A 13,290-nucleotide genomic window follows, 5' to 3' on the forward strand; every position below is an offset into this window, starting at 1 on the left:
ACTGATATACGAGATGCTGACCGTTGCTCGCACTCATAAATATCTGAAAACGACGAGGCTCCATCAGGGTACCCGTCTTAATTCCGTACGTATTATCTAGCAATCTGCTGGGCTATTTGTTTGTTTCATTTTCTTATTGTAGATATTTATGGCGTTATTCATATACGCGCTACAGCTACGCTAATCGTTTTTCTTAATCCGTAATTTTGACTCATGGGAATATTTGTAATAAAGTGATAAACACAAATGAACTAAATGAGGCTTGTAAAGTTTTACGAATAAGGGGGACTAAATAATGATTTTCGGTATCATATACAACATTTGCGGCTTGCCATTGGGCGTAGTTGCATGTTATACATGACTGCTCAACTGTTGCAATATTTTTAAATACCCGGCTGTTGTGTATAAGGGTGTCAATGCCAATTGCCTTATTTATAAAATAGGTCTTGTATTTCCGAGTAACAAATTTAGCTATCTCTTACAGTTTTCCCTCACTGCCCCATTTGATGCCCTATATTGCAGCGCATCAGCACTTATTTCAAGTGGAGCGATAGATCAGCTCGATCAGCTTTAGTCGGTAAACTATAAGTGCTAAACCCATAATTCTCAAGTATCGCTTTAATGCAACTATGTTGGCTTGGCAGTACATACTCATCGGTGATGAAAATTGCAAACCTTGTGCATTGTCTGAATTGCCATTTATGTGCTACGATGCACTATGATCAAAAGGGAGTCCAGGGATCCAGTAGATATTATCGTCGTAAGTAAAACTGTGGTTTTATGCTATTGTTCTATATTTACAAATCTTTTATGTATACGAGTAAGAGTAGTATTTCAAACTAAACCCGAATTCTTATCTGAACTGCTGGCCAAATATTTTTTTAAAGTCTGGGATTTTACTTAATTTTTAGGTAACTTGCCCATTCATTAATATAATTCTAATTCTATTCATTATTTCGTCTTCGTTCACTCAGCATTATTGTTTTTGAGCAGTATAAGTATAGATTTTAAAATATGTTAGTGTTTTAATATTGTTTAGACATGTAACATTTTTACCTTTTTACATATCATATTAATATCAAAACTTTAACAAAGTTTAAAATGATAATACCGCTCACTGTTACTGTTTGAACAACTCTGAACAAATTTATTGACAAGATATCAAAAAGCATTGTTTAAACTTATCCTGACTGGAAAAGTTTTACAATATAACAGCGTTGCTTTGTAAACTTTATTTAATATGAAATATATACGCGTAACGGATAGGGTACCTATACAAACCATCAAATGTTAATTCATAAGTAATAAAAGAAGTATTATTACTTAAAATTTCACTTGAAACTACAGCTAAAACACGACTCGGTTTCATACAAGTTTAAATACGGAAATAGTCTATTTACCGAAGACCACTTTAGTGCCCGATCTATATCCATCTATAATTCCAACTGGTCTCTCGTAATAATAAATGTTTGGGAGTCGGATGCATTAATCGTGGGGATAAATGGGGCTGAGGCTTTTTAAACGTACGTATAAGAATTGTACAGGTCAGGTACGATCACAGTTCCATGCTTGTATGGAAGTCATGCCGCCCTTGCACACGTATTCAATTGTAATGTGATGAAAATAAAGAGCAGATCGTTGATTATGAAAATAAAGGGCAGATCGTTTATTACCAAGTTTTTAAAATTGTGATTTGAGGTTATATTTTGAAGTACTGTAGGTAAATACGTTTTAGCTGGTTTGAATTTGAAAGATATAAATAATAAGCACCTTGTTAGGTTATGTAGGTTCATAGTTATTGGCACGAGCGACAAATGACCACAGGCAGAAGTTTAAGCAACCGCGCTGGAATAAACGCGTGTAAGTAGGTCTGTACACAAAATGTACCTTTACATTTCTGTGTGCACTTGTATCTCCTTGGTCTATTGTGTTATCGTCATAGACAATGGATTAAATTGCCCGTACACAAATATAATATGAATTCAATAGATACCACATAGCAGTACAGAAAACGCAGTAGGTATTTCGTTCCATTTCCATTTCTGATCTGTTTCGATAAATCACTTTCAAAATCACACAGTAGCACACTTTAGATGCCTAGGTATGTAGAAGTAGTTAATCTAATCATAGCGACAATTTTTTGGCGCAAATAAAATCTTAACCTTCTTTACTTACTTCGATTAGCAAATAGTTTGTGCACTACTTTTACTACTATATAGCAGTGGCGGCGCGTCACAAATATTCGTAGGGAACCCGGAGTTAATTTTGCGTTCCTTTTCTCCATAAACCGATCGTAAAAGTACTCAACGGGTTGAAATTTAGTAAAATAGACTTTATAGTAAAATAGAACAATCAACAATGCACTGACAAGTCTCATTAAATTTTACGAGACCCTTCCTTCTCAACTTGACGGAACACGGAAAACAGTGTCGTCATTGGAGTGATTTACTTCCTACTCGAAGAAACACGAACAAGAGTCGCTTCTTTGGGGTGATGAAGTTATTCTAGTTTATCTAGAATATCCATTAATAAACCATCGAAGTATTATTACCATCATAACCACTCCTAATTTCTTAGAATAGTGTTGTCGCTATTGTCAAGGCGCTAGAGTGCTTGTTCAGATATTTTTGAGCACCTCGGCCGCTCCGATATATCTGATGGAGACTGTAAAGACAAATAAAAAACACTATTTTTGAAATCTCAACGGCATTTGAAACCTATAAACTATATACTCTGTTTATGATACAATGAAATTAATATTTTTTCACATCACCTATTCGGAAAAGGACTTTTTCTTCTCTGCTAGGAGAGATCAACCCGACACTTCTCTTCCTTGCTAGGAGCGATCAAAGTGGCACTTTTCTTTTCTAGGGCACTATTCAAAATTCCTCATAAAAAAGCCTTTTATTTCTCGCAGGTACTTAATTAACAAACATAATTAGCGAACACTTAAATTTACACTAGGTTTAGTATTTAATTACGATTACATTTGATATTCAAATGACAACTCAAGTTTCTAATATCATGTAATTAATAAAAAAATGTAATTAAGATTTGGTTTAAGTAACTTTTTTTGCCGTATTTATTTATTTTTATTCTGCAAGAACCCCTCCTGTGAAGGTGAAGGCCTCCTCCAGTGATGACCAGTGATCTCTGTCTTTGGCAACATCCATCCAGTTTTACCTCCTATTTGGGTGATGTCGTATGCCCACCTTGTGATAGGTCTGCCATGTTTCCTGGTTCCTGTTGATCCTAACCATGAGGTTATTCGTAATGTCTAGCGGTCATCAGTCAATCTGGCTATGTGGCCTGCCCATCGCCATTTCAATTTTTGTGCGTAGGAGAGCGCATCGGGAACTTTTGTTTTTTGGCGTATGATGGTATTACGTATTTTGTATATTTTTCTTATTTTTAGTAGTTTTTAGCATACTCCGCTGACATGTATTTAATTTATTTTTTGCCCGTCCAGTAAATTTTCAGGCAGTGTTAAATTCCTCATAGGTGATGATGTATAAAGCAGTATGCGTGACATGGTAGCAATATTATTCCAACACTTAAATCCCTCAATACGCTCTTGGGATTCTATTATAAAATCTTTCGTTCAGCAGTGGTATCATCGTCAAATTGTTATCACCTGTCATGTCATGCGTCACTTTCGCGCTTACATACTTGTTAGAACGTGACAGGCTTGGTGACAAATGATAAATAGCCGACCATCTCAGCCCTACAGGTTTTAATGTACGCCCTTGCCGTAACACCGTGACACAATCCACTATTATGAAGTTTGGTATAGCTAGACAGTGTCTTAACATTTTGAATCTCCATTTTTAGGGTTCCGTAGTTAACTATAACCCTTATAGTTTCGCCATGCCTTTTGTCTGTTTTGTCTGTTAAGCTGACAATTTTTTCTCTCTCTAACTCTAACCAACTATTTTAATTTTTCTTTTAACAAAAATGAGGGTGGGCCTCTATAACTTTTAGTTACTTCCGCATTTAGAATTATATTTATATATAGTAGCGATTGGCTGGAAGATCAAATCAGATAACATAATGATATATTTTAGTCAATAAAAAAGTTCAAACATATATTTGCCAATTTGATTGCAAATTGTTTGAAACAAGACGAAAGTTTATTTCAATAAATTATACATCATGGAAGTTCGTTAACTTTTTTTCAATCGCGCGCGTCATTTTGTTTAAGAAAAGCAATTTATCTGCGGGCAGCTATCGGCGATCCCGACTCGAGAGGATGTTTATTTTTGCTTTTCCGAATAAATTTGGTTTAAGTCGGCCTTCATTCATCGAAGCTTTACTGTTTTAATTACGAAAACATTAGATTTTAGCTAAAGTAATTTTGTTTGCGAAGATTCTTCAATCAAATCACAAATTAAATTAAATTAATTTCTATGAGATACTTTGCTGAGTAATTCTGGTGTGAAAATTTGAAGCATTTCAGAATTGAATTGGAAACATACTCGTTCGCCTACACGGAACTGAATTTGTGCGAACGTGACGCGCAGCTAATTAGATTTAATTCTAATTTGATTGTTTGTGGCTGAATTCAGGCGCTGTTTGTTATTTTGTTGTTCAAATATCGTATCTTTATAATGATTTTCCTGTGTATTTAAATCTGTTTGCAACTTTTACGAGTAAATAGTCGTATATTTTTTTTTATATTTGTTTTTTTCTAACCTCAAAAGTAGTGGTAATCAACTTTTTCTTCCCAAATGCTAGGGTTCAATAATATGTAAACGACATGTAATGTAACATGTAATAATTCAATGTATAGTTGCTCAGATTTAATTTTGGAGGAAAAAAGTTACCTCTACTTTTGAGATTAAAATTAAAAAGGTTATAAAATCTGAAAACGGACTATAATATGCATTGAAAAACCTTTGACGATTTCAAGCATAACTTTTAACAAAATAGGCTAAACCGCCTAAGGTACTTGCAAATTACCACGACGTTTTAAATATATTGTTATAATCTTTGTCGTTTAATTTAAAGTAGTGATGTTAGAAAAGTCGCCCTGGAGTCCCTTCCATAGGGTGTTTATTTAGTCACCTGCAATAATTTACGAGGTGAATATATATGTCATACTGAGCAACTTTTACTATGGGACCAACCCCGAAATTGCGAAAAAAAATTGGTTAATTCATACATTTTGACTGTCTGACTTTGAATTTTAATTTTATTTCTTTATTTATTAATAAAACTTAAATCTATCATTACAGTTTTAGCCTAATGCGATACATAAGCGACAAACAATAATCAGAGTTATTGACAATATAATTATTTGCAGCCTTTGTAAGATCATTCAGAGAGCACGTCAATATGTCCAACTTCAACGCAAGTTTATTGATAGTGCGAATGGCCCTCGTTAGCGGGGCTTCCCTCAGCAGTTTTGTGCGAGCAAGGGGTACGGCCAGCAGCGGCGGGCGGCGGCGACGCCACACGTGCCGGTCCGGCACGTACAGCGCCAGGGCGTGCAGGACCCCGGGGTTACACAACTCGCCTCTCAGCACCCTAACTACATATGAAGCGACGGCAAGTTCCCGCCTCACCTTTAGCTTGCTATACTCTATCATTCCCAGCACGAACAGTGTGGGATACAGCAAGGGGTACCCCGGATATACGCCATATAGCTTTAAGTAAATGGGCCTAACATATTTATTTTGAATGCGTTCCATCATGATTTTGTATTTAGCTTCGTGTGGACTCCAAATTACCGCGTTACATTCAAGGTGACTTCTCACGAGGGGGGAGGGGTCTTTTTATATGGGAGAGTAAATAATCGCGATTTCGGGGTTTGCCCCATAGTAAACGTATAAATAGTAAATGGTATATGAGAATATAGTAAATGCACAGCAGAAGCCTAGAAAAATGGATGCTTTGCGTCGCATATTGTGTCAGTGATGTCATAACTCACCCATTCACGGCTCTATTTGGCACATAGTAAATAGAATACGGCAAAATGGATTTGGGGTTTTTATGTTTTTCAGGTCACGTATTTTTTGCGAATAAATGTTTTGTCACACGTCAAGTCGTCTGATATTATTGTCATGTCAAATTATGTTATTACAAGCTTTTATGTAACTTACAATGTATGTATGTAAATTGTACCTATGTATCTATTTATGTTTGCACGGGTCTTGCGATCTAAATTTGACCCACTTCCCAGTTTTCAAAGAAGCTGAATATTTGCACACATATGTAAGTTAGATGACAATGCAATATTATAGTACTATCGAGCCGATCTGATGATGGAGACAGGAAGTAGCCATTGGGACACTGTGATAAATCAACGCAACCTAATTGTGTTTGGGGTTGTTAGAATTGTTTTTGTAGTAGTTGTTTTTGTTTATTGGAAAATAGAGTAACTAATAATTAAAATTAATCTAAAATGTATTTTAAACTTCTATAAAAAAACTTATCATTCATAAAAGCAAATTTAAGTCCCATTCGTTCCGTACTAATTTCTTATAGATTTTTTTCATGGGTAATAACTAATTTGCGAATATGCAATATTTAAAAAACTAATTAAACGTATAAAATCAGGCAACTCGTAGACAACCAGTCAAACATTAAATTAAAAATAAGTGTAGGTAAAGAACTTCGATTCCATGTTGATTCATTATTACGGCTTCCTCGTACGAGAACATCAATAAGAAATAAACCAAAAATGCTGCGGTAATCCGCTTGATAGTTGACACTAGTTGGCTTTCCCGAAGATAACAAGATTAGCCTCGAACCAACTTGGTGTTATAGCTATCGACTGGGACAAATACTTAGTTATTGGTTTGCTTTATTAGTTAAACATGACTTGATTCAGTAATAATTGCAGCTAGTGGATTGAGTAGGTACCTATATACCTTATACACGTAGTGTGTATTTACGACGTAAGAATAGATGTAGGTAGAGACTAGAGAGCAATTATCGAACGAGCATCTTCATAATATATGCATAGGTACATACATATTATGGGTGTGTACTTGTGTGAATTTGAGTGTAATGTTGATAATAATAGGTAAGTACTAGTTGAAAAAGTACCTCTCTGCCGTTAAGTGCAAAAGTAAGGTTGGCTGGAGGGTGCGCGGGCGGCGCGGCACAAGTCGCGCGCAGGGTAGATCCCACGCCGTACCACGACCGATCCGACACTAGCTTCGGACGCCACTCCGGGGGCTCTGAAACAACACACAAATTCAATAAATATGGTAATCTTATACAGATGTATGGGTAAATATTAGATAAATACATACTAAGTTACGAAGATATATGCCCTTATCGGGATTCACGCCCAGGGCCTCCAGTTTATTGTAAGCACCGCTTACCCGAAAAGATTATGAAGGTCTATAAATTGTATATATAGATGTCAATCAAAATAAAAACAGAAACCTACCGGCCGGCAATGAAAAGATGTGGGTTCGAGTCCCACGTTTGCCAGAGTTGATCATCGTTGACTTTTTAATTGTGTTTGACATCGGTATATTTCAATTCCTCCGTCCATAGCTCAGCAACTCTTATAGGTAAAATCCTAAGGGCCTGTCCTTCAAACTACGAGATTGCTGGCTTAACGGAGTCTAAAAATGCCTGGTCCATTGTCTGCCCGGGTAAAGGTTTCCCCGAAAACGCGACGACATTAAATGTAAAATCATTTGCGACTTTCTCTTAAGCCGCAGTACAGGTTCAGCACGCGCCAGACTATTAGCAGCAGGTGCTAGGAATTCCGGCGCCTATATACCGGTACCTTCCTGGAACCGGACACTCTGCGCGTTGCTGCCTGCCTGCGACTCGGCGTCTGGGTCTGTGCCGCCCTTGGACACCACGGGCTCTCTTGCCAAAGAAGCGCCGGCCGCTTCCTCCGACACGCAGCGCTCAACGATATTCTCCGCCGATTTCTTGCCAGCGACTACGTGCCAGCTCTCATGAGCCCGCTGGCATTTCAAGAGACGATGGTAAGAGACCGGACGGAATGACACTAATTCCGTGGAAGATGGGACGGGTGCTGGTATGGGACGCCACTTGTGTAGACACCCTAGCCCCGTCTCATCTCCACGGCACATCTGCTAAGGTCGGAGCGGCGGCAGAAGCGGTCGAAAAATTAAAAAAAGACCAAAAATGGCCGAATACAATTTCATACCTTTTGGCGTCGAGACCTTTGGCCCGTGGGGTCCAAGTGCCCTTAGGCTTATTAAGGAATTTAAAAAAAGGTTAGCAGAGGTCACCGGCGATTGCAGAGCTGGCAGCTTCCTCGCTCAAAGAATTAGTCTTGCAATACAGCGAGGAAATGCTGCCAGCATCTACGGCACCATGCCGGAGGGGGATATTTTTTATATTTTATTTTAAGTTTAGTATTATTTATTTTTAGATTTAGGTTTTAAGTTTTTTAGTTTAGTCATATAATTGAATTTGTATCCACAATATTGCAATTAAATATTATAAATGTGTTTTTTATAATAATAATAATTCTCCTTATTTATAGATTGTAATGTGGTACGTTCCACAATAAAAAAGGAAAAATATATTTACATTTAAACTATGAAGGTCGTTATGTTATGAGTTAAAATGAAAAGCTGGTTCCACAGTTACATTTCAAGAGCATCTCGCCTAGAATATTATTTTATTTAATACCACGCACGTGCATGGTATTTAGTTACAGAGGCATAGAGTCGAGTGACCTACTTGTGCCAGATGAACGTGTAAGCTACATAAATTCAAGTAAATAGGTCAACTAACTATGATACACAAGACGAGTATGATGCGCAGACTCGAAACACAATGTAAAAACTTTTTTTTTTCAAATCTGAATGCGCCTCTTGAGCATATGCACATTCTGCACCGACATTCTAATTTTAAGGCGCCGTGGTTTCAGGTCTCCGGTCTCAGCTCGCTAAGCCTGTAATGACTGTACGCTCTGCCTGGGATCGCAGATATCATTGTTATTAAATTGTATTTTTTTAGTAATATTTTTTTACAAAAAAACTAAGTAATCAATGAGTTCGATCGAAAAACTGCGGACATTTACAAGCAATTTTCATAGTTATTTTTATCTTTTCTGCAAAAATTGTTCGTAATTTTTTCCATAGTGCGAAAGTTGTTTAATCACGTTTCGAATGATGAAGTTACAAGAAATAGGCGTCATGATGAATATTTTTGGACATGCGTATTATGATCTAAAATAGCGCGACAATTTTTCAAAAACTCTGCTGTTTGATACCACGGCACCTTAAATTATCTAGGTTGTAAGAAATTATTATCAAAATTTTAGAGACGTAACAGCTTGTAATCTGCACTACCATCAATGGCATTATCAACAGTAATTGAGAGTATGATTGTGTCATAGGGTCGTCCGTCGCATCGCCCAATTAACTATGGATGTTCACTGAAAATCGTTTGTAGCGAATCGGCGCGCCGGGCTTGATTGATTTGGAGAAAATAGAGCACTGGCATTGGGTTTGGTATAGTCGTCATCAGATATATGCTAACGATTAACCAAGAACACCCCTTCTTATTTTATCTTTGTACGACATATTTTATTGAAGCATGGGCATGTCTAAAAATTATTGCATAAAATTAAGTTGTTTACATAATAATAATAGAAGCTTGCAATGCTATAACAAGTGAGCAAAAAAGGTAACAAAGTAATAGTTCAACGGATAAAGGGCATAGTGGATCAAGAGGAAACGATGCAGCGGATGAACTGGCTGAGAAATAAACTATTTCATGTAAAATAGGCTTAGGATTCACATGTGTCTTTTCTGTGCCTGAAAATTAAGAAACATTGATGGTATGAATGCGCACAAATTTGATACTCCCGAAAATTACGTCGGTACCGGTTTTGGACGATGTAGGTCACAAGCAGAATTAGGTTCCGGTATACTTAACAGCCGGGTACACGAGTCATTTTTCTTTTTTTTTGTACATATATAGAAATAAGTAAATCCAAATAGTTTCTCAAAGGTTATTCAAAATTCAAATTCAAATTCAAAAATTCAAAATTCAAATTCAAAACTCAAAAATTTATTCTGCAAGTAGGCCTCAAGAGCTCTTTTACAAGTCAATACAACATTTATAGTAACATCATATAGTGACATGAAAAATACATAACAACATTTATAAATACAACAGCCAATACCTGGGTAAACATTACATTATAATAATCTTAAAATAAATAATTAATACAATACAATAGAGATGTATAGTCTCTATGGTTAAAAACACATTAAATCTGGAGATGTAAAAGGTCCCCAATGTCAGAGTACTAATACTAATAAAATTTGGAGGTGTAAAGTCTTTTATTATTTGGAAGAGATCCCTTTTAGGAATAAGTTCGCCTTTGTACATAACAGTTTTTTGTTTTGTTTTGTCTGTTTTATGTTAACCTGTTAATGTGCAATAAAGTGACATACATACATACATACATAGTTTTCTTGGGTCAAGACGTGGATAGCGCAGATAGCGGTCACTTTGTGTATCTATAGAATATTAGACCACTGTTATATCAAAGTACAAGCGATTCGATGCTTTGGAAGAAACTTTGCAGCGTTCATCCGGGTTGTTTATGACAGCAGTCGTAAACCCGAGTCAGAAGCCTTCGGGCAGCTTAAAAGCTCAAAGCAAATTGCTTACACATATGACAATGTTACAATGAAGTCTAGTTTCCTATGTCAGATGTGTGACCTACAACCGTTTTTAAGATTAGGTATTGAAGTATATCATGGGTTTATGAGGACGCAACCAAAAAAGCGTCAAGGTGAGGAGAAGGAGAAAAATGATCTATCAACCATTACTTATTAACGAGGACATATCTTTTATTATTATATGTCAGCATTATTGTAACACGTTTTGCTCCTGGTTGCTTAGCCAACATGCCAATCGTTAACGCTCCGTGGCGTAGCGTATCTCTCTCTATCACTCTTCCATATTAGTTCGACAGTGACAGTTACGTTTCTTTCGCTACGGAGCGTTAAGGATTGGCATGTTGGCTACGCAGCCTGAGTACATTTTAAATAAACCCTACCAGAATTCACAAATAAGATTTAGCCGCAAAGTCCACAAAGAGCCGGAGGTTTGGCTTTCCTAACGATACTGCTGATCTGGACTGCTATTCCTATAGTTTACCGAGAAAAAAACACGCAAATTCGCCGAAGACGAAACCGAGTTGTTGTGACCTTAGATAAATAACAACCATTTAGATATTGCAGTCACGGTTATTCTGGTTCTTATGAGAAGCTCCGAAAGCGATGTGAATACAGGGTCTGCTCGTGATCGAATCCGCCCAAACTAAATTTACCTTCGGCGCCGCTGAAACTTCGCTTTTATTACTATGTTGCAGCCAAGTAAGACAATATGCATCGCCAGATAAAACTGTTGTTTTTACAAGCTTTTATTAAAATTTCAATGTAAGTATGTACCTATCTATGTTTGTACGGGTGATAGGTTACAAGTTAAATTTGTCTCACGTCCCGACTTCCAATGAAGCTGAAAATTTGCATACATATGCAAGTCGGGTGATAATGCAATATTATGGCACTATCGAGCTGATCCGATGATGGAGACAGGAGGTGGCCATAGGAACACTGTGATACAACAATGCAAACTAATTGTGTTTGGGGTTTTTAGAATTGTCTCGATGAGTATTAGTTGCATGTACAAGGAAAAGTACAGTCAGCGATAAAAGGTTTTACCAAAATTTAATTTTTTATTTTTGCCAAAAACTTATATTCTGGATATGAATTCGATGTATCTGCAAACTAACCTAAAATAAAGCGACTAAGCGCTTATCGGATCAGGCAATATTGAAGGTTCCGTATAGGTACAATATGATAAATCCGGCTTACCTGTTGCATGTTTTGCAATTTTGTTTGTAACAGGCGCTAAAGCCCTATACACACTCAATAACCATAGTCATGTTTCAAATATTTTATACCCAACTACGAGAAAGGATTATGTATTGTGTTGCGTCTGTAGCGTCAAAATAACAAAGCGTTAATTTTTCGAAACATTAACTAACTTTACCTAAGTTGGTTTCTAATTTACGAAGAGTACTTCAGCTATTCAAGAACAGTTTCGACCTTTATTACATTTGGGCACTATATTTATTCCAATTATATAAGGGTCGGCCGTTTTGTTCCTAATATTTTCAGCGCTGTCGACTACCAAGGAGCTAAATACAATATTATGAAACACATTTTACCATCATAACCAACAAACGGATGCCATTTGTCGTGCCAAAGTTGTGACTTTTTGGCTACAAGCCAGCAGTACCTAAAAGAACAGTAGCATTAACATTGTGGGCTACCTGCAAAAAGCGGCAGGATAACGAATCGCCGCGCCGTTGCGCTAAAGCTGGAATCATTCCAAAAGCCGAACGCAGTAAGTCGGTTGAACTATTCTAAGAGCGATCTCCGTTTAACCATAGTTATTCGACATCTGGAGGTCAAGTTATCTTGGTCCATATTTGCGTGGCTGCACACACGCAACGAATAGGAATAAATACAGGACCAGCATCTCGTTATTTTCGCCAGTTGCTCTCGCTAGACGAGCGAAACGACAATGTAACTGTCATTTGTCGATATTAAAATCCCGCTATAGTTTTTATCTCGCCATGCCAAACAATATAGTGTTTTAGCAGCAGCTGTCGAAAACTTAAGCATACCATGTAGGTTGTACTTACCCATAAATTGTGTTTTTTTTTTTTGTAATATATATTTTATTTGTAAAATATTAATTATTCATTATCGTCAATTCAGCTAGTTTTCCTAATTTCACACACTCACAGCGTTGCCACGCTGTATTGTGATTTTTTTCTCGTAACAAGTAGTATATACATATATTATATAAAGGTATGTGGCCAGGGGCCGATTTCTGAATTTCGACCGCTCGATTTCGTGTTTTTCCTTTAATGCTATCTCCAGTAATACATTTAAATTATACTAAAAAAATTGAAAACGAGTGTGGAATACTGAATGCCACTTGATTCCCAATTTATATCGCTCATATTTCACGACCCAAATAATGCGTACTGTAAGGGTATTCAAGTTTATAAGTTACCGAGCGATTTAAGAAACTGTACGCCTAACCAGTTTAAGAAATCATTATCAAATAAATGTTTTTATTCCATAAGTGAATTTCTGAACAATGTCGAATACGAGTATGATGAATTGTAATTTTAAAGGTCTCAGAATAATTTATTCAGCTTTACTGACTTATTGATTTAATTATTTAATTTTTATTTATTTCTCTTCTTAAGTACAAGACATTTATTACCACTTAAAAACAATTTTATTT

General features: G+C 36.6%; 1 protein-coding gene across 2 annotated transcripts in view; it reads right to left on the reverse strand.

Annotated features, from left to right (window-relative positions):
- LOC133519723 (uncharacterized) overlaps positions 1 to 13,290 on the reverse strand; it is a 93,353-nt gene that overhangs the window by 10,391 nt on the left and 69,672 nt on the right. For both annotated transcript variants that reach the window (XM_061853785.1, XM_061853784.1), the window contains one exon: positions 7,051 to 7,184. In XM_061853785.1, the coding sequence (XP_061709769.1) occupies positions 7,051 to 7,184 (134 nt within the window). The remainder of the gene's footprint in view (positions 1 to 7,050; positions 7,185 to 13,290) is intronic.

Source organism: Cydia pomonella, chromosome 7 (genome assembly GCF_033807575.1).
Source record: "Cydia pomonella isolate Wapato2018A chromosome 7, ilCydPomo1, whole genome shotgun sequence".
NCBI lineage: Eukaryota > Metazoa > Arthropoda > Insecta > Lepidoptera > Tortricidae > Cydia > Cydia pomonella.